A 27,509-nucleotide genomic window follows, 5' to 3' on the forward strand; every position below is an offset into this window, starting at 1 on the left:
TTACTTGCAGCATTAATATCAGTCAGAAATGTCCAGAAAATATGTACAAAACATGTGCAGTACTTTGTGTGTAGTAACATCCGGATCTTGAGCAGACTTTGATAGCTAGTGTTTTACAACCTGTATAACCCTCTACGTGATGCACACTGTCTGATTGTCCTTCATTATCAGTATTGTCTGTACATATATCAAGTGTATATTTTAATATGTTTAAGTTTTGAGAAGGTTTAAATATTTGCAAATATACCTTTGCTTTGCGTATATTTAATCTAATATACTCTTTGATTTAAATATTTAAAATCTAAATATTCTGTTGGCATTGTAATAAAGAGTGCAATTTAATGTTTACATACTTATTTAAACGTACATTATTAAATTTGAGCACTACCATACGAAATCTGTTATTCTAGCACTTTCCTTAAATTAATAAACAGATATACTATGGATAAGCCAATGTACTTCATACAATAAGTTGATAAGGTGTTGGCTGGCTATTTCATTACACTGTAACCTACCTTGAAGACTCCATTTCATTAATGTCGGCACTGATAGCGGCGCTTTTGGAGTATCTTTAATAAGCGGATATCTATTCATTCCTATCGGCAGTAGCAACTCAAGCATAACTTCTCAGTCACCAGTAGCAGCAGGTGGTGACTTTCGTGACATGTCAAAGTACAAGTTCTCTGACGCTGTCAACGGAGAAGGAACATCTGGTGCGATGGGTAGCGGTAAAGGTGACGGATGCTACGTTAAAACGGCAACGGGTACGTTGAATTATATGAAGTTTCACATATGTTTATCCGTTCTTATAAAAATGTCGTATTATCAAAGTTAAACAATTATTTATTATGGGAAGCGGTAAAGGTGACGGATGCTACATTAAAACGGCAACGGGTACGTTGAATTATATGATTAGTTTATGTTTGTTCCGTTCTTATGGAAGATGTCTACGTATTATCAAAGTTAAACAATCATTAAAATCTTGCAAATCACATCAAAATTGTTTTAAAGGCGCACCATTTATTTTGATACAAAAAATCATTACCATTTTGTTAAAACATTTTGGAGTGTTTTTTGTAAATTTTCTGAGGAATGTAGCCACGTAGATATTGTAAAAAATAATATGTGCTTATATTGTCTATCTGTACACGAATGATGTGATTTTGGCTTTGTTTTTATCATTAAAACAAAATGGATTAAACATGATAATGCATTAAAATCATATATATTGCACCAACCTATATTGTGCGCCTTTAACGTATCGTGTTAAATGCAAAAACGTAGCAAAAACAGAGAAGCAAAGTCAAACTTTTATCTCTCATGATTTCAGTCGAAAGATTGAGATCATGTTTGCCATGCATTTTGAGAGCACTTTGAACTTTAATAATAAAAAAGATAACAAGACCTCTAATGTATTGATATATATGTATATGTAGTATCAATGATGGTTATAGAGGCACTCTTACTAGTATATGATTTACCATAATTAAAACAATTGTTAAATATACCAAAAAGGATGAATAAATGTCAAAAACAATGGTTCTTATGAAGGATGCCGAGTTTAATTTGAATGAAAGGTGCAAAAAACGCAGTATTTCTACCTGATGAGACTATAGTAGATCACAGTAAATCTTTTAACATTCAGCAATCATTTGATATCTTTTGCGTTTTCAGCCATTAAATTCATGGTTTCAATCTTGTTTTCATGTTTGTTATATATCTGTATGTATTGATTTTGAAAAATAGTGTCACTTTATACAACACAAAACCTTTTTGATATTCGTCAAAAGAAAAGATAAAATAGGACAGGAAACTGCAGTGTTACCTTTTGGTTGCAACATCGTATACCTTTTTTATTACTATTGCAGGTTTCCTAATCGGGTTTTTTGCAATTACGATAGCCGTTGGAGTCGGGTTAATCGTGCACTTTGCTGAAAATCGCAAAATCGAGTGCGTCTTTCCAGATCAAACTTCTGTCAATGGTGGATCGAATGCTCAAGGTAATGGTTTTGAAATACTTCTCAAAAACACTGAATGCATATGCGTATTCATGAAGCAACTAAAGTTATTTTTTAATTAAGTGGAAAATTGCATTCTTTAGGTTGAGAAAAACGCACAATGTTTTGTACACAAATGATATATGCAAATAAGCAAGAAAATAGTATACGTTATAAATGCAGTATAAAAACATTTCATGAAAAACATAGCTTTTCTTGTAAACATAGGTGAAACAATCTTCACTGAGTTGAAATTTCTCACTAAGATGCTTTGTGAATACAGCTCAGTGTTATTGTGCACATTGTCACTAGTAATATCTATGATCATTAATAGCTCATATTGTTTACAAATTGCCTTCAATAAGCTATCAGCATACTCTTAAAAAACGGAAAATGAATAAATAATACAATACTGTGTGTACATGTTTTTTTTTAAGTTTAAGTAACAGACGTACGTTACGATTCGAAAACAAATGCTAGTTTTTCTAATTATAACTAAAACGTTTGTAAAGGACTCAATTCCCGTATTTCATTTCAAAATTTAGTTCATTTACATGTTAAAGTAAACAGACATAAACCATCAATATTAAAATCTGCTGTCAGCCGGTGGCACAAGGCTTGCTATGTACAGCCCTAGATTTCGTGAGGCGCATGAAGTAAATGCCTTTACAACCAAGGCCCTCTTCAACTTATCACAGCAAAAACTCTTCCTCGTTCTAAAATTACTTAACTTCAATGGAACCCATCTTTCAAATCGGCCCCTTAAGCAAATACTATCTACAGCCGTCATTTGAGGACATTTCTGCACTTTAATGGGGTATCTTGCTTATAAGAGACACAACTCTAAGTAAGCGAACATGGACTAGCGCCGCCTTTATTCAATATCACTTAAAACCTTTTCAAATCATCGCACGAGATAAGATATCAAGCGGGTCATTGTCTTCGTCCTAAATACGTTCTTTCATCGTTTATCACTAGATTTAGTTGTCTTAAAGCTTCCATTCGAATTGTGAAGTATTATTATAATATACTAAAGCTTTGATTAGCAGGTTCATACACCACTGTATTCTCACCAGATAGGACAAGCGATAGGAAGCATTTCACCAATTTTGGCCGAATATACCACTTTCTGTAAACAGACTACATGTAAACCTTTTTTTTTCAAATATTGTCTGACTAAACAATTTTGTAAATTTGATCAAAATGTTTAATTGATCTATGTTGGTTTTGTAATTGCGTTTGAACCTCATAATCTTTTATTCAAATATACACTACGAAGTTTGTTTGCCCCCAAAAAGCACAGACGAGTATCTAGGCAGGAAAACGTGCACAGAACCTTGTTATTATGCATTTATACGATCTAGGATCTGTCAAGGTTCATTCATTAATTGATAACAAAAATGACAAACTCACCAAGAAATAATGGAATTGTACACGCATATTGCGTTACACAAATTATTAAATGTGTAAGGATTTGAGATGCTCTAAAGAATGATATCCAATCAGATGATTGGACTTTAATAAATGCAAGTGTCTATTGCAGTTAAACATAGAAGATGAAATACAATTTTTCATTAAATCCGCATGCCTTTGCTAAAATATTTAAGTTGGGTCAACATATTAGTCGGTTAGAATAAAGATATATTTTTACTGAATACAATCAGATGAAGAACACTTCTATTTAAGTTCTGATTTAATTAAATAACAACTAATTGCATTCAAACAAGAATCACAGTGCAAACTATAACTATAATACTTTACCATACACACTATTTGACACAAACATTGAAAAAGAAAACATGCAAAGGGGTTGGGCCACGAGTTTTACCAACATTAGTTACGGCCTCTCCCTAGATAAAAGATTCGATGTCTAATCGATGTGTATTCCTGGTGATCCTATCTTATTCTGGTATAATTTAAAAGTGTTTTATATAAAGATGATGACTATGTAAATAGTTAACGGCTTAAACAAATCGAAAACATGTTGTTATGACCTTGACTCATTAAAACATCGGTCATTCCACTTTGAATTTCAGTGGAAATAAAGAACAAAAAATACAAACTGCAAAATCTTTGTCTGTAATATACTCGTATTTAAGGTTGATTGTTTTACATCGTGGTAGGGATCAGTCAACGAAGGCTTGCCTTTATCTTTTAGCAAACGGCTGTCTAAAACATTGAGCTTAAACAATTTTATAATCTAAAAAGGAAAATATTAGTTCACAACTTCGCTTTGACATATTTCACCGCTAGTTGAAGTCTTTGAGATATCTAAAAGCACAGCTTAATAGGTTCTAGATGACATTGACTTTGTTGTACATACCAATTCTGCCAATGAAAGCAAGACTATTAATTTCTTACTCTGAAAATATGATGCGTTTCCAAAGCATCTCTCACAGAATGTATTTCTGTTTACTGCTGACGTGGACCGATAATAATGTAGGTTTGAAATATTTTATTGTTAAAGCTGTCCAATGCCCGGAGCCTCCAACACCAACGCCATGCCCGGTTTGTGCTGACAAGATATGTCCGACCTGCCCTGCACAGAATCCTCTGACCAGCAGAGCGTGTCCACCATGTCCAACACAACCAACATCAGGTCCTCTGCCCACGGCAACGACCCGGACACCTCCACCCGTTACTGCAAAGCCAACAAGAAGCGTTAGACTGCCAACAGATCTTATTCCATTGCATTACGACCTTGCTCTCAAGCCGAATATGTATGATCCCGATCCAACTAAATTTACATTTGATGGGACCGTGTCCATTAACCTGCATTGTAACCAACAAACAAATAAAGTTATACTTCATAGCAACATGATAAATGTAAGTTTTGCTATATTTGTATTTATTTGTGGCGTTGTTCTTTACATTGTGTGTTCGCTCGTCTAGTGTCTTAGCCTTGTGCCTTAAAGTCGGGTGTTTATTTTTTGGGTTCTGATCTGGTCACATGGTTTCTACTGTATTATTAATGTGCTATATAACATCACCACAGACCCAATAATAATAAACGCACAAACACAACGGTGTATATTCCATATTCATGTAAAATATGTATATACTGTATTTACTATGTAAGCAAATCAGGTGATTCTATATAAACTTCTTAACAAAAGTTTGACCTTTGTCACGTGATGCAACTATATCGCAACAAACACTTCTATTTCAGATCACAAGTATACCCCAATTCACTGGACCACAAGGCTCCACTCTTCGATATTCAATATGGGAAGAAGACAAAGACCTCCAACAACTGGTCATCCACCTAAATGGCTATACAGTCAAGGGCCAAAACTACACATTAAGACTTCAGTTTACTGGTCCTTTAACAGATGACCTCATGGGATTCTATCTGAGTAGCTACAAGGATGGCAACGAAACAGTGTAAGTTGGGACACATTATATGCATCTTGTATAACTCTTGTTTCGATGGCAATATAGATCAATCATAACTAATAGCATTTCTTGGACTCGGGGCGGGGGAGGGGTCTGTAGTTTTATTTTTATACCTAAGGCTAATACGATTGCTAGAATCATCAATAGTCAATCAAGTCTTGCATAACCAAGCGTTTTTTTAATAATACTATGAAAAATACAAGGACGAACGTAGTAGTCAAAACATCCTCTATAAAATTTATGTGAAAAACACCCTTAGGGGGCATTCAGGGGCGAAAGGGCTGAAACGACACTTAACGAGATACACAAACGTACCGACTTCACAAACAGACAAGTCCTATTGCTCCAATACGTCGGATATTTTGCTTGTAATTAAAACTCTTTTCAGTCGAATCTTCATTTCAATTGATGTGTTGTTTTAATTAGCTAGAATGTTTCAAAGCACATATTATGATTAATTATTGAGGTAAGTTAACTATCCTATTGTGGTTTGAATAACCATGAACATTGTTGATTCTTTGTATTGTTGTAGGTACGTAGCCACTACCCAGATGGAGCCTACTGACGCCCGCAAAGCGTTTCCGTGTTTTGACGAGCCTGCTATGAAAGCAACTTTTAAAGTTACATTGACAAGAAAGAATACAATGATGTCGTTGTCAAATATGCCACTCGAAAGGAGCGTTCATAAGTAAGCTTTCCACGAATTACTCTATACAATGAAAACTACAGTGACAAACCCAGTAGTCAATCATGTAATCAAGAATGTCAATATTGTTCTTCCAAATATAAAGCAAATGCTTTATTATTACGAATGATCTAAATGGTTTAAATCATTGGTACTGTATGGTTTTCGGTCACATGGGTCTCCGACTTCTTGTAAATTAATGTTTTGTCTGTATTCCGGGTGTCTGTCTGTGAATAATTGACGTCTTCAAATCAAATTAGATTAACTGAAAATAGTACAAGACAATTGGGTAAAAAATACTATTATGATTGTGTTATAACATTGTCTCTCTTTTTTCAGAGCAGATAATATGGTAGACGATATATATCAAACCTCTTTGCAAATGTCAACATACCTGCTTGCATTTGTTGTTGGTCAGTTCAAGAACACACAAGGAACGACATCTAATGGTCTTATATATGGAGCCTGGGCTCGACCACAATCTGTGGAGCAAACTAAAGTTGCACTGGATGTAGGCACTCAGACTATTGTCAACTATGAGAACTATTTTGATATTGCATTTCCGCTTCCAAAGCAAGGTACGGTTTACAACTTCAACTTATCACTGTTTAAATGTATGCACATGTAATGTAGACCATAAGGATTACAAATAATCGCCCAAATTATTAATTGATAGAGTTTACTAATGCATGTAGTTATATATATCACGCCTCCAAAACGAATAGAACAACGCCATCTGCCCAGGACTGGTCAAACGGTGATCCTAAATCTTCCCATCTTGAGTCACTATTCTTTATATCATACCAAACTTTCCGATTCCGATGAATAAATGAAACATTTCAAAGATAGTGTTGGCGTCTTGATCAATCAAAACGGATTTTCGACGTGATATATATAACAGGGCTTGTAGGTGCACGATATGGAGTATACAGGTCGCAGGAAATCATATCGGGTCGGAGCTTCACTCTCATCCGTTATGGTTTCATTACCCCCGTATATCCAAAATTAGGTCACCTTTTAACCACGTTAGTTATAAAATTGGTATGTTCATGTGTTATGAAATATTATAATATAAAATTATATACATCTTCTAAAAACCCGTTGAGTTTACCTAAAGAAGTTGATGGAATTGAATATGTGTTATATGTAGGATAATTGATTTTCGTTCAGATATGATTGCTATTCCTGATTTTGGCCTTGGAGCCATGGAAAACTGGGGATTAATAACATACCGAGAGACCGCCATGTTGTACAATTCTGTCGTATCGTCCGAAGCCAACAAGCAAAGGGTCACCACCGTTATCACCCATGAGCTTGCACATCAGGTTGATACATATATTAGGTGTCGGTACTGCTAGATATAGGCGGAATTACCTATTGTTTTCATGTATTTCCTTCAAAAGTTTACCTTTCTTTATTTACAACTGCGACCAATGCTAAAGCTTGCCCTTTGTGTGCACTAACTATCTTTCACATAAATTTGACGGATACATATGGTGCTACTAGTGCAAGTAGGAAACTAGTTTAAATGACACCGAATGCTTTCTTTAAAACTGGCACATCAGGTGGACTCATATTGCAGATGTTAACTGTGCTTATACAAGCATCTATGAGGATATTTTATATATAAAAATAAGTATATATGTATACTTACCTTTAAAAATATATTCAGGTAACCTGATATAAATGTATTGGAACCCGCTGGTATATCACCTCTCGTATGCAAGACCATAGCCAAGACGTGTTTTATCTATTGAATAGATGTTTAGCTGAGTGAAACCAAGAATACATTTATATACATGCTTGCTAAATGTGCTATAGCATAGATCATGAGCTAGGTTGTTATGTACTTGCTTTTATGTTAGAGCACTTGTCCAACGCTTCAGGATGATTAAAACTAGATTTTGAATGTACAATAGGCTAGTCTCACAACATGGCGATCTCTCATTTCAACTTTTGTCATATGTTTAATGGCTTTGACAGCAATTGTTTGAACGAAAATAACATAAGTGTCTATATGAATTTAAGATTATATTTGTAATTTAATTAGACATGATAGCGATTCCGGACTTTGCTGCTGGAGCGATGGAAAACTGGGGTCTGATAACGTACAGAGAAACCGCCATGTTATTTAACCCTGACATCTCTTCTGAAGCCAACAGACAGTGGGTTACAACTGTTATCACACACGAACTTGGTCACCAGGTTTACTATCTGTTATCACAATTCACACTTGAATGAAAAACAATATTAGGTATAAATGTATATTTACCCAGATATATGGGGTATTATCATTTTTCGAGTGACATTCTCATGAAGAACATTATTGCAAAGAATCATGTTTGTTGTTGTTGTTGCTGTTGTTTAAATCGTTGAGCATATTACGCATTATATTACATTAATCGCTTGTAAAAAGTTTCTTGCAAAATATTGCTCAAAAATGTAAGTATATGCCATAAATGCTTTAAATGTCTCAGGTGTTTAATGCACAGGCAATATGGCGGTCTCCTAAACGTTTTTCGATACGGTTAACTACACTCTAAAACCTTTGGCATTATAATTTATGACTTAAGAGATGATCTGCTCATTTGAATAAAGACCGGAACCAAATGTTCAATAATCATTGTTTTATTGAATCATATAGACATGATTGCTTTGACCGATTTCTGCCCGGGGGCTATGGAAAACTGGGGACTGATCACGTACAGGGAGGCCGTCATGTTGTACCACGATTATGTGGCGTCTGAGTTTGACCTTCAAGAAATTGTTACTGTTATAACACATGAGCTAGCGCACCAGGTTACACTTCCAAATAAACAGTAAAAATCGTTTTCAAACAAATGCACGATAATAAAAGATTCTGCCAACATGAACGGCGATATATATCTTCTCAATTGTCCCAACCAAGCAGAAGAGGCGAGAAACAACGAATTGTCTTTTTTGACAGCATTGCCTATTTTTCTACATACAAATAGTTAATAAACGATTTAAATTTGTATAAAATTCAAATAATATCAATTAGTTGATAATAACGCATATATGTGTCCCGCTTTGTTTTGTGTAAATACTGTTTATACATGTACATAAGAATGATTTGGATCCAGAAAAAAAAAGAAATATTACAAGATCCTCTGATAAAAAAGTTATATTAACAAATGTGAACCTATTTCATGTACGTATGTACATGTACTTCTTATATTTATTCAGTGGTTTGGGGACCTGGTTACCATGGATTGGTGGGACGATATTTGGTTGAACGAGGGATTTGCAACGTTTGTCGAGTACATGGGAGCTGACATGATACACCCAGACTGGCAAATGGTAAGGTTTGATCTTATTGAGCTCTGTGTTTCATTAAGTGTTCTTTAGACCTCGATCCCTGATCCTTGTGCCTTTATAAAAGGTCTTCTGACAAATGTTGGACTGCATGACTCGTCCATATAGTTGTCTCATATGTACCCGTTCAGCAAATTGTTTCTGACATTGTGATTATTAGGCTCTAATGATGCAAAAATTAACTTCTAAAAGCGTTGAATACTCCTTTTGTCTAATTTTCCACACAAAAGCCATGTTGTATGGCAAAGAAGTCAACTGTTTGGCACGGACAACTTATTACTTGATTTGGAAATTATAATATAAATAAAATATTTCAATATAATTATTTTACATAACTGTAGGCATGAGACCTATTTGCAGTAGAATACATATTGTTTAAAAGTTAGACTTACAGTTTAGATATTTGTTGTTGTTGTTTCTACATATTTAGTGGGAGCAGTTCATCTATGATGAATTACATTTGGCTCTGGAGCTAGATTCGCTCGTTTCCTCTCATCCTATATACGTGCCTGTAAACGATCCTGTGGAGATACATGAGATATTTGACACCATCTCCTATTCAAAGGTGCGTTCTTTTGAATAGCGAATAGCTTTCCTCAAGTTAATATTTCTTTCACATTTATAACTAACCTGCTCTTTTTTTGGTTAAGTTATTGCTGTCTTTCCCCTTTGCTTTGTAACTAGAAGAAAATAAAAACGTATAACGCTTTGAAGTCGGATTTTATATTATCTTGCATAGTTTTACCATCATGTTGGCATTACTTTTTCCAGGGAGGATCAGTCATTAGGATGATGCGATACATCCTTGGTGAGGAGACATTCAGACAAGGACTTACGGTACCGAAAATTCTTTATTTTGTAGCTTCAGTTCAGTATATGATTCATAACGTCACCTTTAATTGATCATTTTAATTATACAGTCGACCAGTTGGCTCGATGTCCTTGGGAAACTTCGAGCCTCGCGAATATCGAGCCAAGCGGAAATGCTTACATAGAGTAAAATTAATCGGTCCAATACATCGAGTTCGAGCCAATCAGAAATCGAGCGCAGCGATATCGAGCCAACGGGATTCGATTGTATGAAGTATGCCAATGGCCACCCTAAAGCTTGTACGACTCATCTTTTGTCTTATTCCGATTGTTACCTTGTCCTCAACTCTATAGATACTGTTGATATTAACATTTGCATTGAGCTAATAAGTATACCTTATTTGTTTACAGAAGTACCTGAATAGTCACAAATACGCAAACGCAAATCACGATGACCTATGGGAAGCCTTGCATGAAGTAAGCTCAAAGTTTGTCTTTAATTTACCCTACTAAAATATTCAGGGTCGTTTGAACATTACCGAGCAGTTTCAGCTTGATTTTGATTGTTTATTGACAGCAATTAAATAACAATGAACAAGCAGGGTTTGATTTTTGATATTTTAGTTGTGCTTCAACGCATTCCTCTTCTTGAAAATAATGGAGGATTACACATGCCATCGTTTTACATTCATTTATACTCGAAAACACAATTTGGTGAAACACGTCATATATAAACTAAACTCATCTCAAATTAAAGTTTGTTTTTAATTATTTACTTCACAGCAATCCAGGATAGATGGTAAAGTCACAGATGTTAAAGGTATAATGGACACATGGACACTCCAAATGAACTACCCAGTAGTAATGGTGACGACCAATGGCAGTCAGCTTAGATTCCAGCAGTCGAGATTTCTAAAGAATTCGGCGGCAAATGACACTGGAAAATATCCATCACCGTTTAAGTAAGTGGTATAAATGTGTCAGGTACACAAACCTAATTATAACATTAGCCTGCTTTCAAGTGCATTTAAAACAACTATTTACGAGCTATTCAATAGATCAACAATGAATGTGATACACGGAATGTGTTTTAGCTGTTGGCATCATTTTGAGGTATTACATGGAGGAGAATAGAAATGCAACGCGAACTAGTGTACCAGATTGATTTGTTGTGACGTTAAGATTTGTTGACACGCTATGACCCTGACAAACATACATCTGTTTTCTGTATCATAGCTACCGATGGAGGATTCCTATAACTTACACGACAAGCAAAGCACCAACCTTTGCCGAAAACATTTCCTACACATGGCTTGATCAAGAATTCGCTGGTGAGATATACTACATTTCACGATCATTTCAGATAGAGTACTTCATTTTAACTTATATCACATTGATACATCCGTCCATTGAACAGAACGTAATAAAGTTCCACCTGCTGCATTTGGCGTCAAAAATGCCGTCCGATCAATAACTCATATTTGGACTAAATGTGTTTAGGCTTTGTATCTCGGACAAGTTTAATAACTTGTCATATCGCCCGCGTCACTTGAGAGTTTTCATCTTTGAATAATAGAAATTACCTTAATAGGTCTTATAGGATAAATAGCTTTAGAAACCTTTGTCCAATCATTACCAAATTCAAACAGAATAAGTATGGTTAAAGCATCTTGGTCATGATCGATAATCTGCCATGTCTTCTGTTGAATTGGCAAAATATATATTACACTTTCCGCGCTCTAATATTTGCTAACGTAGAAATAGTTATTACCTAACTTGGTATCCTAAAAATAGGACGGGCTTATTTTGCGACAGTTTGCGTCTTATTCTTTTTGGTGCACCTGTACATTTCGTGATGTTTCACTAGATTATTATTGCCTCTACAAAGTGCTTGAAGGTTTGTTTTAAGTTCATATTTTTCTTCTGTTTTTGTTTCAGATGTAACGATAACTCCTATGAACGATGGTGACTGGGTTTTGGTAAATGTAAATCAGTATGGTGTCTACCGCGTGAACTACGCTGCCTCTAACTGGAATGCGTTGGTGAAGCAACTCAAAGCAAAACACGAGGTAGTTTAGTACTTTGTATCCCAGTATGTGGCTGCTGGAGCTCACAATGGCGCGCCTCCAAACCGTCGCATAAAATATGTATGCAAACTAATTAAAACACTATATAAAAAGACAGTGAATATATGAAAAGGATGCAATCTTTGCTTTTGAAAAACAGAAAGTGGCAATATTCAATAGGACATTTGTATTTCAAATAAAGTTTTTTTTATTTAACCTCATTTATAACTTTTCTATCTTTTATTACAGGTTATATCTACAATTAATAGAGCACAGATTATTAACGACGCCTGGAGTCTTTCGAAGTAAGCGATACACTATTAGTGAGATATTTATACCGATGTTTGATGCCAATTTCTTGTTTAGTTCTTAGCAATTAATGTAGGAAATAGTATAAAACAATACGTCTATGATATAAAATTTACTGGTCTTCACATTATTCTGATATATTGCACGTCCTCTGTGTACCTCGCTCTCAACCAATCAGATTCTCAAAAGCAAATCCGGTTAACGATAGTTTTTTGTGTACACATCCTAAAGAGAAATTATTTTTACCAACAATGATTTCTTCATAAAGGCATTTGTTCACTTTAACATGTGATATTGCAGAGCTGGTCAGTTAAGCACAGAAATTGCGTTGAGTACCTTGGAGTATTTGGACCAAGAGATGGACTATGTTGTTTGGGCGGCTGCAGAAGACCAAATTACATATTTGGATGATATGTTGAAGAATACTGATCTATATGGAAGTTTTAAGGTAGAGTATAAAAAATCCACTGTAAGATAAGATAATTTTATTTCCATTTATTGGTCATGTAAAATGTGGCATGTAAATACCAATATATATGAAAAGTAGAAAACAAATACCATTAGTAACGAAGGTTGTGAGGCAAATATAGCTTAATTCTGATTGTTCAAACACAAATATCAAAAGCATAGTTGATCAGTATAACTTAATATTATTCCCATTTTTTTATTTGTTTCTATCAAAATATGTCTTATAAATTTGTTAGGTAAAATAAGTTTTATTTTCACATTGTTTAACTGAGCAAAGTTATTAAATACATATCATATTACTGACGGTATTACATAGCTTCATGCATGTTTTCAAATTTGATGGTAATATATATATATATATATATTATGATTTTGTAAACAAGTCAGTAAAAGTATAACTTCTTATTATATTAACTTGAATCTCTTAGTCATGTCTGTTTATCATACCTGAATTAAGAATACCGTTCGGTGCTAGACCGTGTTGACCTTCTTGGGATCCCACTTCTGTTAACAATGGGTCTAAATTATACAAAGAGTGTTATTGGTACGTTTTATTATTGTGTCTTCTGAAGGATCACGCTTCTGTTATGCTCGTCTTAAAACACAATATTTACAATACTTTTCAGTCCTTCATGCTGTCAAAATTGAGCGGTCCTTTCCAACACTATGGACTTGATGACACAAATGCAACTCATATTGAATCGTAAGACTTCTTGTAGTTATCATGTTACCTCTTAATATGATACACACCTAATAAATGATCTATACATGTCTAAATATAAGTATTATGACAGTTAATTGATTTAAATATAATACAGTAAATTTATATTTTATTTCCATTTAAAACTTGTTCCAGTGGTTGGATAGTGACATCAAATACCACCGCAGCTGTCCCATATCTCAAGATTTCTGTACAAATGTTAGTGCTTATCATTAAATGATGTCCATTTCAGTCTAACACGTAGCAAGATTGCTGGACTTGCCTGCTCATACGGACTGCAAGAATGTGTGAATGAAGCTGTCAGACTGTTTGAACAATGGATGGATAATCCAGATAGGAATCCGTATGTACTGTACAGTTGCTCCTCATTTTAAAGTGAATGCTTGCAAAGAAACACATAACATTATTAGAAATAATGTTCCAGGACAAACTTACTTTAATGTTTTCATGAATCCCCTATTATACATCATTCAATTTTGCTTACCGAAGTATGGATTGTGGTGAAATTAACGTGTGGACGTATGTAAATCGTATAAAACGTATGTTCGAAGATGTTGAAAACATATACTAGTAGTGCACATTTAAGATCACTTCTACAGTACAATTTGAACAAATACTATTTTGTTTTGTGAATTTGGTAAAAATGTATAAATAAACAACTGTATTACCTTATGTCCACATACCTCCGAAATGGAATGCACTCCTGCTTTGTTTACATATGCCCTGTGACATTTAACCGAAACAATATTATTTTGTTTATCAGTTTTATCAAGAGGTCACTCTTACCAACGACAATATAGCATAAAATTACTATAAATTATTATAGCTTAACAATGTCAGAAAATCTCGAAAGGCCTAAATAGCTTTTAAGATTTTTAAGATTGATCCCTTTCATCAATTTAAGAAATAAAACTTGATAAAAATTGTCGCTAAAAGGTTTACAAATCCTATGACACCAAAGCAGGCGGCGTTCATTCTTATTTACAGGATAGATCCTGACCTACGGCTTCCCGTCTATTGCACGGCTATTGCCGAAGGTGGAAGTCAAGAATGGGACTTTGCCTTTGAGATGTTCAAATCTGCAACTGTAGCAACAGAGAAAGTTACGCTTTCACATGCGTTAGCTTGCACAAGCGAACCATGGCTTCTTAGCAGGTGTGTAATACGATTAATGATAGCTTGTTTGATAATGCACATTTACTGTCGAAAGTGTATCACAAATATCTATAAATATATTGCATATTGTTTGTTTTTAACCTATTGTAATAAATCAAATTTTATATAGAGTTTTGTCTTTTTGGCTAATCCCCTGTAGATTAAAAAAATACAATTCGCGCTATTGTTTTACTGTAATAACATATCTTTTTCATAGTTTCGAAACACTCAAGATTGTCTTCGTTATCTAAATAACCTTTTATTCTATATTATTGTCCTTCGTATAAAGATATTTAGAGCTGAGCATCACCCCGGAAGTTGTGAGGAAACAAGATGCAACTAAGGTCTTGGTCTACATTGGTCAAAACCCCATTGGACAACTGCTAACATGGGACTTTGTTAGAGGAGAATGGGATTACCTCCAAAATACGTAAGTTGTAGTGGTACGCATCCCTTGTTCGATTTTGTAAAGTTGATTCATTATTATTATTATTAATATTGTTGTAGCTATTAAGATCATATGCATGTGGTACAGTATATTAACGTAGTATTTGTTCTTTTTCACAGATATGGTAAAGGCGTGTTTTCTTTTACGAGTCTTATCAGAGGACTGACTTCCTCCTTTAACACAGAATTCCAGCTTTCTCAGGTATTACAGATTTAGCAGATTTAATAGTTTAAAGTATTCAGTATTTTCTTTTAACCATGGTGCCGTTGTCGACGGCGTCGTCGTCATGCAAACTATTTTACCAAAATTATAACAACATTTAAGATATTCATATGAAACTTGGTACACATATTGCAGATGTGAATCAAGGCTTACAATACGCATTCAACCTAAACTTATTCACAGTTATTCTATTCTCAGCAAAACGTTTGTAATTATTACGGGTTAATCATTTGCAATGTTTTATACAAATGCATCAGTAAAACAGGTGAAATTGAACTTAACAGTCTTAACAGTGTATCTAATGTGGTTAATTCTATTTAACAGCTGCAGCAGTTCCAAATGCAACATCCAGATATGGGAACAGGGAATAGAGCTTTCCAGCAAGCTATGGAAAACACTGAAACAAATATTAAATGGATGGCACTGAACAAAAATGCAATTTCAAGTTGGCTTGACAATGTCGGTGTTACCCTTGAAACCCGGGTCAAGGACGTTCGCCTTCCTACACATTTGGTTCCCGATCTTTATGATATTGTATTGCAACCGAACATGTATAGCGGCGATCCGGAAAGTTTCACATTTGATGGATATGTTAAAATACACATGACCGCAAATTCTACTGGGCGTAATGTTACTGTACATGCGAACAAGCTTAATATACAAGAAGGATCTATTAAATTTGGCAAGAAAGACGGATCGAGTGGGCCGAGCTACAGAAGTAAGTAAAGTTGGAATGATTATGAGCGCCGCTATTTCAAATGCTGTTACAGTAAAATAATTTCTGGAACGCTTGTCCGATTTTGTTGTTAGGGCTTGAAGAATTGCTGTCGTTCTCCATTGAAGGAAAATGATTTGCAATTACACATAATATTGACGAACAATGTTTGCATAGTTGCACTCACGTAATAGATAATGTACTTTTTAAAATCAAAATAAGATAAAGGGTAGAAATCACGTCTTTGATATTATGTTTTTAATGTGTTTGTTTTTGCTTACTCTTGTGACTAGATTATATATCTTTATAGATCTCAGAGAAACGGACAAGCAGCGACAGTTTGAGATATTCTTCCTTGATCAAGACGTTATTGCCGGACAGGAATATTTTATTGAGATGAACTTCACGGGTCCACTGATAGGGGATCTTGCAGGCCTTTATCTCAGTCAATACAAACGAGGAAACGAGACTGTGTAAAGTTTGATGACTTTTAGATGTTTTGTAATAAATATTTGGTGATGAAAGCCTAAACCTGAACTTTTGCTGTTGGTGTAACAAAGTTGATGCATATGTGGTCTGTTTGTGGTGTCTGTGTGTCACTCGTTCAGTTCGTTCGGCACCTCACCTTGTGCCTCTGAACAGGATTAATATTGGATTAGTTGACATCTGGGAATGTCCTTATAGTTCTAGCTGCATCGTTGTGTAGTTTGTTTAGAAAAACGTTTTTTTTTCCATTTAACATCGATTTTCTATGATTTTAGGAATCAAAGGCTTGTTTCAATTTTATGTTACTTTATATATAGCACTGAAAGTATGCCTTTTGTGTCTCCAGATACATTGCGACATCACAGATGGAGCCGACGGATGCTCGAAAGTCGTTTCCGTGTTTCGACGAACCTAATATCAAGGCTAAATTTAATGTAAAGTTAGTCAGACATAGCAGCATGAAATCGATATCAAACATGCCTATCATCAGTAACTTCACACTGTAAGTTTATTTTCTCATTCAATGCAGAAATATAATGTAGCTTTTATGAAATAATCTGCATTTTCTTTCATAAACATCGCCTCTTGATAGAAAACAGATATTGTACTCTTCTCATTTACTTACACTAATAGTTAAGTTCATTCCAAAACATTTTGGAATTAGTTCGGGCACTCGTATTCGTGTTTATCGCCAAAATAGGACATGTAAGGAGAACATTCCCTTTCGTTTAAAACAATGTTACTTTAACATGTTATTAACATTTTATAAAAGTTATCAAAACTGATTATATTTCTGTTATTAAACATTATCTGAGAAATATGTTTTCATTAACCACTCGCATCAAAAATCTCATTTTTAATGTTAATATAACAGAGGAGACGGAATGGTGGTAGATGTCTTCGATACCTCGGCCAAGATGTCTACATACTTGCTAGCTTTTATTGTCTGTGATTTTGAGTATATAGAGGGCAAAACAGCAAAGGGAACAAGGGTATATATTCCTATGACATAACTAATAAATATTCTAAAAATAATACGAACTCCCTGTTTAAGTTTGTATAATGTGATAAGTGCATGATCTAAAAGATATGATGTCACTGCAAAGGAATGTACACTAGGTACAATGCATAATTGTTTTATATAAGTTACAGCAACAACTGTATTATTGTCAAACTTAGGTTTATTAGTACATAAAACACAGATAAAATACATTCGTACAATTGTAATATGAAATATTTGAAAGGAACTTGACTATCATTATGTTTTGTTTTATATTAATGACTTTTAAGTGTGTCTAATCAATGTGCGTAAGTGGATAGTTTGTCTGTACAGTATCGGGCGTGGGCAAGACCAGAATCCATTGAGCAAGCAAAAGTTGCGCTTGAAGTCGGCGTTAAGATCCTTTCTCACTATGAAGATTACTTCGGAGAAGACTTCCCGCTACCAAAACAAGGTGAAACCAACTATTGTCTGTATCCATATTACAAGTGGTTTATTTGTTTCCATAATTAGTTCATACTTGTGTTTTTGTAGCTCGATTGTGTTGGCATTCAAACGTAACACCATTTATATCCAGATATGATAGCCGTGCCTGATTTTTCTGCTGGTGCCATGGAAAACTGGGGACTTATTACCTACCGGGAGACGGCCATGTTGTACGAACCAGGAGTATCGTCAGAAGGCAACCTACAGAGAGTTAATGTCGTCATAGCTCACGAGTTGGCGCACCAGGTAATAACAACGCTGCTACTATTACTACTACCACTACCACAACTACTACTTCTACTTATACAGCAACAACAAAACACTTATACAGCAATAGTAAAAACAACAATAATAATGATTAATGAACACCAAACTGTGCTTTTTGTTTTGCGTATTTACTTTTGTGTGTAAACATATTGAGGTTGGTTGTTTATATAAAGAGGATGGCATTTCTTTGCAGTGGTTTGGAGACCTGGTGACAATGGATTGGTGGGATGACTTGTGGCTGAACGAGGGATTTGCTAGCTTTGTGGAATACATGGGCACCGACTTCGTTCATCCTGACTGGAAAATGGTAAGTTTTAAAATAGAGGGGGGGGGAGGGGGGAGAGGAAGAGAGAGTTGTTAATATAGGTATCTCTTATACGGGGTAGAAGAGGTTGACAGTTACGCCAGTGATACTTATAAATAGAACATATCTCACGAGTTCTCTTTTTTCAGTTTGAGCAATTCATCAACGAAGATCTACACAGGGTGTTTGATATTGATTCGCTTGTGACGTCACATCCTATATATGTACCTGTTTCACATCCAGATGAAATTAATGAGATTTTCGACGGAATTTCGTATTCAAAAGTTAGTATCGACCGAATCCAACCGTAAGGTTTACAAACATTCTTATGATTCATCAAGCTTAGTATTAAACCCTATTTAAGATCTGACAAACCATGAAAAAACGTAATTATATTCCCTCGTAGGGAATTAAAATATGATATTACATTTTTTACACAAATTTAAAAACATTTCGCGCATAGTGTTCAACAGTTGTCCATGTATAAAGGGTTCTTTGTTCATACACATTCAAAATGGCTGCGCCCACATTGTAAATAATATCTGTAAATCGTTGGGTATTGATGAAGGGCTATTCCCGAATTATTTCACATTTCCGCTTGAATATAACAGAATTTAAAACCAAATGAAAATTTATTGTACGCAATAAACTCACAAAACGGTGAATGTTTGCTTGTATCTAACCAATGTATCCGCACATAACATGCATTTATAAGTGGGATTTTATGTGATCTCTATTTCTTGCTTTACCTTATAATATAGCACTTTGTTTAAATCTAAACTAGGGTGGATCGGTGATACGAATGATGAGATTTTTCTTGGGAGAAGAGACATTCAAAAAGGGACTACAGGTACAGTGCTTGTAATAATTCATTTCAAACTATATTGCATCCCATTGATAATGTTGCATTGTATTTCAGGTAGAACAGCAGTTTGGCAGAATTTATCAAATTCTATGACAAGCCAATTTGTGAATCATTTATTATATAGTACAGGCAGCCAGGCAGACTAGAAGCATAGCATTACTTATGGAAAAGCAAGTCTCACAACATTAAATATGTAAAATGGCAAACAAAGCAGCGCAGCATTTATAATGGCAAAGCAACTCTCACAATATTTAAGATTTAAAATGGCAAACAAAGCAGCGCAGCATTTATAATGGCAAAGCAACTCTCACAATATTTAAGATGTACATTGGCAACCCAAGCAGCGCAACATTTATAATGGCAAAGCAAGTCTCAAAATATTTGAAATGTAAAATGGCAAACCAAGCAGCGCAGCATTTATAATGGCAAAGCAAATCTCACAATATTTAAACTGTAAAATGGCAAAAAACATCCCAGAATTTATAATGTTACACTACATTCTTAGTATCACATTTTTGTAACATGGCAGACAGCACTTAAAATGTCACGTGAGAATAATATATTGAAAACTGCAGGGACTTACCCAGTTGCTTAAACTTTAAAGCAAGCTGATCGGAAAAAGGACATCATTTCAATGTTACATAGAAAGGCAAGCAGCGCAGCATGGAAGGCCAAATACCACAATATTTATCCTTGTTATCAATCAAAGTACACAACTGTTATAAGTATAATAGTATGATATTTTGTTAGCTTAAAAGAAATAAATATTTTACAAACGTTTTGCATACTCAATCGGGTATTTGTATTTCAGTTGTACATAGACAATCGGAAATATCAGAATGCTTTCCATGATGATCTATGGTTGGCTCTTGAGAGGGTATGTTGGTTTTTATATTTACTTTATTATTTCATGAATATATGTTGTATTTCCCCCGCTTTAAATGCATACATATAGTAAACACTCTACGGTGAGAAATTGTTTGTTTTTTTTTGTTTAAAAAATGATATCCTTCACACTAAGTTACTAGCTGTTTTCTTCCAAAATCATCTCTGTATAATTCTTTTTTTCAGCAAGCAAACAACGAAGGCAAACACTTGAAAGTAGTTGATATTATGAATACATGGATATTGCAAATGAATTATCCAGTTGTTACTATATCCAAAGCTGATAGTGGTAACATAATAATCACACAAGAGCGCTTTTTGAAAAACAAGGATGCGAGAGACCCGAAAAAATACACATCTCCGTACGGGTATGCAAGTTTTGTTGTTCTAGTCATTTGAATTTTCAAAAAGCTACAATAAGTTATATACATAGACATGTATTTTTCATATTTGGAATATAATATGGCAACCAGCACAAGAATAAAACGCAAATAAGGTGAGCAGTATGAGGAGAGCATTGTTGTTCTTTTGCAGGTACCAGTGGATGATTCCATTTACATTTACAACGAGTGCCTCTGCTGATTTTAACGTGACTGACGCCGATGTTCATTGGCTCAACAACAAAACAATGCGTAAGGAAGCTAAATTAAAAAAAGAATATAAAAACAACAGCAAAAGCATCATATTCCAAATGCAAATTATAGTTTATATATTCTTTCTGAAAATGCAGTTTGTGTTAGTCTTAATTTTTGATAAATCACATGGTTAGTTCACTTATATCTTACCATATACAAAGCCATTAGTGGTTATTACATTTTAGACCACTACGTTATGTAGAGTCCTTTTAGGTTAAGAAATTCTCTTTTATTTTTTAAAACAGAATTGAACAGCGAATACCCAACAACCGGTTGGATTCTTGGCAACATCCAGCAGTATGGTGTGTACCGTGTGAATTACGACGAGAATAATTGGAATGAGTTGATAAAGCAACTGAAAGACAACCACACGGTAACGCATACTATATATTCTGTAGTTGAAATAAATTGTGATGTGGTTCAAGTCTTTACATGATCAATGTATAATAATGTTTTACAATTGATGCAGATATATGTTTCATTACAGACCCCTTTTCATGGTATTTCTCGATTTTGCCATTTTACTTTACACTATATATTTTGATTAACGCTTTTCCAAAACAGTTGTTAGTCAAATATAAAAAGTACTTCTGTCCAAAGAGATTTACACGAATAATACTTATTGCATTGTCGTGTTAAATAAGAACATCTTTGATTTCATTGTGATGTTCATAAAACTCTTCGTCCTGTTACAGGCTATAAGCACAATAAACAGAGCTCAAATTATCAACGACGCTTTCGGATTTGCGGCGTAAGTATGCTGTACTTTGACAAGTTGTATTTTTTTTAATTTGTCATATCGTAGCATAAAATAAGAGCTGTGTACAGCCATTCTTGGAATTAAATCATGATAAATATGATTAATTCTTGATAAGTCAACAGGTCAATGTTTGTTTTTCTGTGTTATCTTACTAACTAGCCGACTCAATCACTCACTCAGATTCACCAACTAGCATACTAACGACATACATGACTAACTTACTAACTAACTAACTAACTAACTAACTAACTAACTAACTAACTAACTAACTAACTAACTAACTAACTAACTAACTAACTAACTAACTAACTAACTAACTAACTAACTAACTAACTAACTAACTAACTAACTTACTAACTAACTAACTTACTAACTAACTAACTAACTAACTAACTAACTAACATTTACTTATTTTAACTTACTAACTAACTAGCTAGCTAGATATCTTAACTAATTAATGAAATGACTGACCGACTGACAGACCAAACAACTAAAAAAACTAATTAGTTTAATCACTTGCTTACTCACTAACTAACCCACAGAGCAAAACAGTTGCCAATGAGTATAGCCTTGAAGACATTGGAGTACCTTAACACAGAAGAGGAGTATGTGCCCTGGGTTGCTGCAGGAGATGAGCTCGGTTTCATTGACTCAATGTTGAAGGATACTGAGCTGTACGGGCCATTTAAGGTTTGTGATTGCATAAATGTCTGAAAACTGAAGCATTCATAAGTCATGTATTGGTTTTGCAAAAAAATGCGATCATTGGGAAGAGTATGAACGCCAACTTTCATTGTGAGAAATTAATGATTATTTTGTAATGAAGTTGAAGCTTTAGATGATACAATACAAAGTAACTTCATTATAAAGAACCTCAGATAAAGGCATTGATACTTAAACATAACACTGTTTCTGATGGCTCATTTGTTTTAGATATATGGTTCCATTACTACCATTTATACCATTTACCGTTATACTTTAACATTGTGCTTGCAGAGATTTATGCGTGAAAAGGTTGATACCCAGTTCAAAAGAATCGGAATGAACAATACTGGCGCATCACATCTAGAGTCGTACGTATAAACACAGTATTGTATACAAACGTTATGTGTATTTGTCGACAAATAATTAACCATGAAATAAATGTCAGCATAGCTTATGAACAGATATTAAATGCAAATACAATACAAATATAGATAGATGATAAAATATTATAAGAATATGTAAATTTTATAAAAATATTTTGGAATATATTTCAGATATCTTCGGTCTGAAATTTCTGCGCATGCGTGCACCTATGGCAACCAGAAATGCATTGTCGAAGCTTTGGAGCTGTTTAGACAGTACATGGCCAATGAAGGTGTCAACCCGTAAGTAATTACACAAATATTCGTAGTCAGTACTATGTTATATGAATTCATAAATTATGATAGAAGTGATTCTCATTTTAGAAATTTTAGGAATTGTGATATATTGTAATAAATAAATAAAATGAAGGGTGAATGGTTGTTTTAAGCAGGAGAAATATTCTGTCAGTTTTTCCTGCACTTGGTTAACACTTCTTATTAAGAATTCGTGTAGCCATTGTTTCTTCTTTGCCAAGGATCGATCCGGGCCTCAAGTCCACAGTATACTGTACGGCCCTGAGAGAGGGTGGAGAGGAGGAGTGGAATTTTGCTTTCAAACTGTACATGACAGCTACGGTGCAAGCCGAGAAATCCCGCCTTCTGACGTCACTCTCCTGCACAAGAGAACCGTGGATTCTTAACAAGTAAGTCACGTAACAGGCAACACACGTCTGTAATGCGAAAATAGCTTAATATATGGAATCTTTACTTGATCTTGGTTCAGTCAATAGTTTACGATGGGTCGAAATATATCGGCATGGACTATAAAGTGTGAAGGCAATTCATTTTATTGTTAAATAAGATGAGACGAATCCAGTTAACCCTACTTATTTTAATAAATACAAATACTCGGATTTTATAAACAAATATAAGATTGGCTTGGTTTTACATATTTATGTAGTAGACATTGTTTACCTGAAATAGTTTCTTGTTTGTACTTTATGTATTAGAGGCTGTTTTATTTTTTTTAATTTTTTTTTTGCTTTTCGATGAAATAAAGCTGTTTTCACTGCTGTTATTTCCAATGCAGTTAAATACAGTTACTAGTTCAGTGTTGTTATAAATGTCGGTGCTGTATGGATAAATAAAGTAACATAGCGTTCACTATGTTGGCTTAATGTGTTTTTAGATGACGTCACGACAGGTTTTCCTTAAACACAAATTTTAAATGATATTTATTTTGGTAAAGTTTAAAGGTGCACTCTTTCTCCCAAATAAGATTTAACACAATTAATAATAGTGTTGTTATACATATGTATGTATTGATTTTGAATAAGAGTGTCACTTTAACATGAACAAAACATTTTTTTTTAATTTTGGTGTAAGATCGAGTGATCACAGAAAAATGTGTTAACAATAATGCAGCCACAAGTGGAAATTTAATGCTGTTTGATCAGAAGTGAACCTCACTTTTTTTAAAGGTATTAAATAAAACAACTTTCATATTTTTTGTAGAATGTTGACCCTGGCACTTGATGAAAGTGTTGTCAGAAAACAAGATGCCTACAAGGTGTTCATCTACGTTGGTAGAAACACTGTAGGTCGTGGACTGGCTTGGGATTTTTTTAGAGGAAGGTGGAATGACATTTACGAAACGTAAGTCACAAATCTATCTCACAGAAACTTCACTACTGTGATCATATGGTTGCATAACTTGCTATATTCGTTCACGTGCTTAAATAAACTCGTTTACGTTGTGTACGTCGGTAGCAATTTTTCTTCCAAGATATGTTTTAAAGTTCGTGCTGATCACTATTACAAACGTACACCAAACAGCAACTGACATGATATTTTTAATGTGTAAATCTAAGCCTAACATCATACCAAATTCGATATTGTCACCCTCTCCGGCAAAAATAGACTTTCCTGTTGTATTTACTTTATATGAAATATTCTTCTGATGATGTTACATAACTGAAACAAACATTTTGTTCACATTTCACACGCAACATTTTTTTATATTGTTTTACCCTATTAAACTTGAACGACTCCCTTAAAGCTTTTATATGTAATCTGTATTGTACCTTGACTTATATTTTTACTGCTTATAGTGTCCTTATTATATGTATACTCATGGGTACTTTGAACACAAATACAGATCTTTACTATTGGGTAAAAAAACCTCTTCGATAGATTTTTCCTTGTGCTGCTTTGTAAGACACATACTTTCAATTTATCCTCACAACGGTTTTGGCTTCATGATAAAAAACGAAAAGTACAATATTTTCTTATCGTACACAGGAAGACAATCGCAATGTCCATGCACAGTGTAAAGTTGCATCCAATCGTTTTTTGGACAGTCTTACAAAGATTAGAGTGGTCTGGCGAATAAAGTATCCGCCGATTACACCAGGGCCTCTCAAAATGGACATTAGTACTGGTTTTAACACATGAAACAAACTCGAGAGTAATTCATGTCAGTTTCAAACTGTGTTCACGATCGTGCTAAAATAATTGAGTATACACCGATCGGTCTTTTTGTAAATAGACTCATGATCCAATCGTGTTGTTTACATGTTCATATTAAATCAAATGTGAAACATGATTCAATATGAGGAAATGCAGCACGCATGTTTTCTTTTGCAAAATCACAATTATTATATACTCTACCTGTAATTATCCTTTTGTAGGTACGGCACAGGTTCATTCTCTTTAAGTGATATCATATCCGGTGTGACGGCATCATTCAACACAGAGTTCCACCTTCAACAGGTAACGTCATTAAGCTTGATCATCTGACATTTAGTTGTAAAATAAAACATATGTACTCACATAATCAAAAGACAACTATTTTATTGAGTTATGAACATTGTATAATGTTTTACGCAATAAACTTATCGTATCGAGTTTATCTAAAACTGCGACGTGATAAATTGGCTTCATTATAAACGATCTACATAATTAATGGATTAACCGACTACATGATTAATGCATGATTAATGGCCTACATAATTAAAGATCTTCATAATTAACGGACTACATTATTAACGGACTTCATTTCTTATTGCATCAACTCTACCCTTCAAGAAAACCTACGTTGGACGAAAATGCCATCAAATTGAAACATATTAACAAGCTTTATCGCGAAACATGCATTTCCGAAAGTACGAGAGAACTTAAGAAACAAATTATCGGAAAAATCCGCAATCTCTGTCTACATTTGCATTCGCGGTGTTAAGCAAATGTCACCACACGAGTGTCTTTATCTTAAACAGGTTGCGTTTCATACCCTATATTCTGCTAACATATAAACACACATTATGGATGAATAACTTGAAGCGTCTGTACGTATTTTAATGGAAGAAAATTAGATTAAACTTGTAATTGATGGTATCGTGACTTTTTTATTGCAGCTGAGAGATTTCGAAAAAGCTCATTCGAATATGGGTTCTGGGACCAGAGCCTTTTCGCAGACCATCGAGAATACATTGACAAATATCAGATGGATGAACGAAAATTACAACATTGTTGATACATGGCTGGGAAAATATAAAAACTGACTTTTGACATAATATTTTGTTATGTATAATTGTGTATATATTATCATGATGTGTGTTGGATGCATGTTTTTATATGTTATAAAAATATATTTGCCTTTAATCGCCGAAAGTATCAATTCGAAGAGTGACACATGCACGGTATATACGACTAAACTAACATTTGTTGAACAACTGCTGTATTCAAATAGCTTTAAATTCTATTCACTTTAATATAACATTTTATACGGATCTTAAATATTCTGTTATTGATATTGTATTATCAGAAGCTATTGCTCAATCATTGTTCGATGGAAAAATCATCTTGTCAAAACGTTCATTCCAAGAAAAAATACGTCAAAAACGACGTCGAGAATGTCACATAGTAACATGCATTATTAAACAAACATGAACATGACTACAAAGTAGGTAACTATTAACGTTTTGTAACTTTTACGCTGTCTTGGAACGGGTTTCTGGTTAAGCTCCTGTAACTATGTAACAGTGTGTTTGAAATTAACTAAATACCCTTGTATTAGTATCGCTCTACGACATTTCTGCAAAACGGATTGTCCGTATGAGAACATGCTAGCAGCAAGCTTGTTTAATTACAGTAGTTTATGAATTCGACTCAACAAGGTTGAATAATAATCATATATGTGTGAATATAAGCCAATCATTTGACACCTGTACAAATCGTTTGTAGAATTTATTTTACAGGTATTTTAAAGTTTGCGTTACGCGTTTTGTACTCGGATTTTATAAAAATAATAAATAAAAAAAACAATTAAATATGAAGTGGTTTTGTCCTTTCATAGCCCAATGAACCGATTGTTCAGGACTTCGTTAAAGTAAACGGCGTTGTAAATGTCACGATCTTGAAGATTAAT

At 34.2% G+C, this 27,509-nt stretch overlaps 1 protein-coding gene across 2 annotated transcripts; it reads left to right on the forward strand.

Moving 5' to 3' along the window:
* The first annotated feature begins 524 nt into the window (after positions 1 to 524).
* Positions 525 to 27,371, forward strand: LOC128218536 (putative aminopeptidase-2). 2 transcript variants are annotated; one of them, XM_052926221.1, is made up of 42 exons: positions 525 to 764; positions 1,869 to 2,000; positions 4,465 to 4,823; positions 5,167 to 5,381; positions 5,926 to 6,081; positions 6,418 to 6,656; positions 7,249 to 7,403; positions 9,286 to 9,399; positions 9,845 to 9,979; positions 10,186 to 10,251; positions 10,636 to 10,701; positions 11,008 to 11,186; positions 11,461 to 11,555; positions 12,163 to 12,293; positions 12,540 to 12,595; positions 12,900 to 13,047; positions 13,694 to 13,770; positions 14,021 to 14,131; positions 14,776 to 14,943; positions 15,233 to 15,373; positions 15,511 to 15,592; positions 15,938 to 16,331; positions 16,639 to 16,801; positions 17,161 to 17,316; positions 17,689 to 17,806; positions 18,148 to 18,268; positions 18,392 to 18,546; positions 18,761 to 18,874; positions 19,021 to 19,155; positions 19,656 to 19,721; positions 20,548 to 20,613; positions 20,808 to 20,989; positions 21,156 to 21,253; positions 21,502 to 21,629; positions 21,952 to 22,007; positions 22,559 to 22,706; positions 23,013 to 23,089; positions 23,276 to 23,386; positions 23,620 to 23,787; positions 24,599 to 24,739; positions 25,774 to 25,855; positions 26,497 to 27,371. In XM_052926221.1, exons 1-42 carry the CDS (start codon positions 665 to 667, stop codon positions 26,641 to 26,643), a joined length of 5,751 nt encoding a protein of 1,916 aa, XP_052782181.1. In that variant the 5' UTR covers positions 525 to 664; the 3' UTR covers positions 26,644 to 27,371. The 2 variants fall into 2 exon arrangements, with proteins under 2 accessions (XP_052782181.1, XP_052782182.1); XM_052926222.1 differs by lacking the exon at positions 7,249 to 7,403 and adding an exon at positions 8,129 to 8,283.
* Positions 27,372 to 27,509: the final 138 nt, after the last annotated feature.

Source organism: Mya arenaria, chromosome 14, assembly GCF_026914265.1.
Source record: "Mya arenaria isolate MELC-2E11 chromosome 14, ASM2691426v1".
In the NCBI taxonomy this organism is placed as follows: domain Eukaryota; kingdom Metazoa; phylum Mollusca; class Bivalvia; order Myida; family Myidae; genus Mya; species Mya arenaria.

What these genes read in the sequence shown, in the direction of transcription:
- LOC128218536 (XM_052926221.1), top strand. Translation starts at nt 665, where the DNA reads ATGTCAAAGTACAAGTTCTCTGACGCTGTCAACGGAGAAGGAACATCT. An exon ending in CCCATGAGCTTGCACATCAG is followed by an intron (nt 7,404 to 9,285) that starts GTTGATACATAT and finishes ATATTTATTCAG; the next exon opens with TGGTTTGGGGACCTGGTTAC. An exon ending in TGGAATGACATTTACGAAAC is followed by an intron (nt 24,740 to 25,773) that starts GTAAGTCACAAA and finishes ATCCTTTTGTAG; the next exon opens with GTACGGCACAGGTTCATTCT.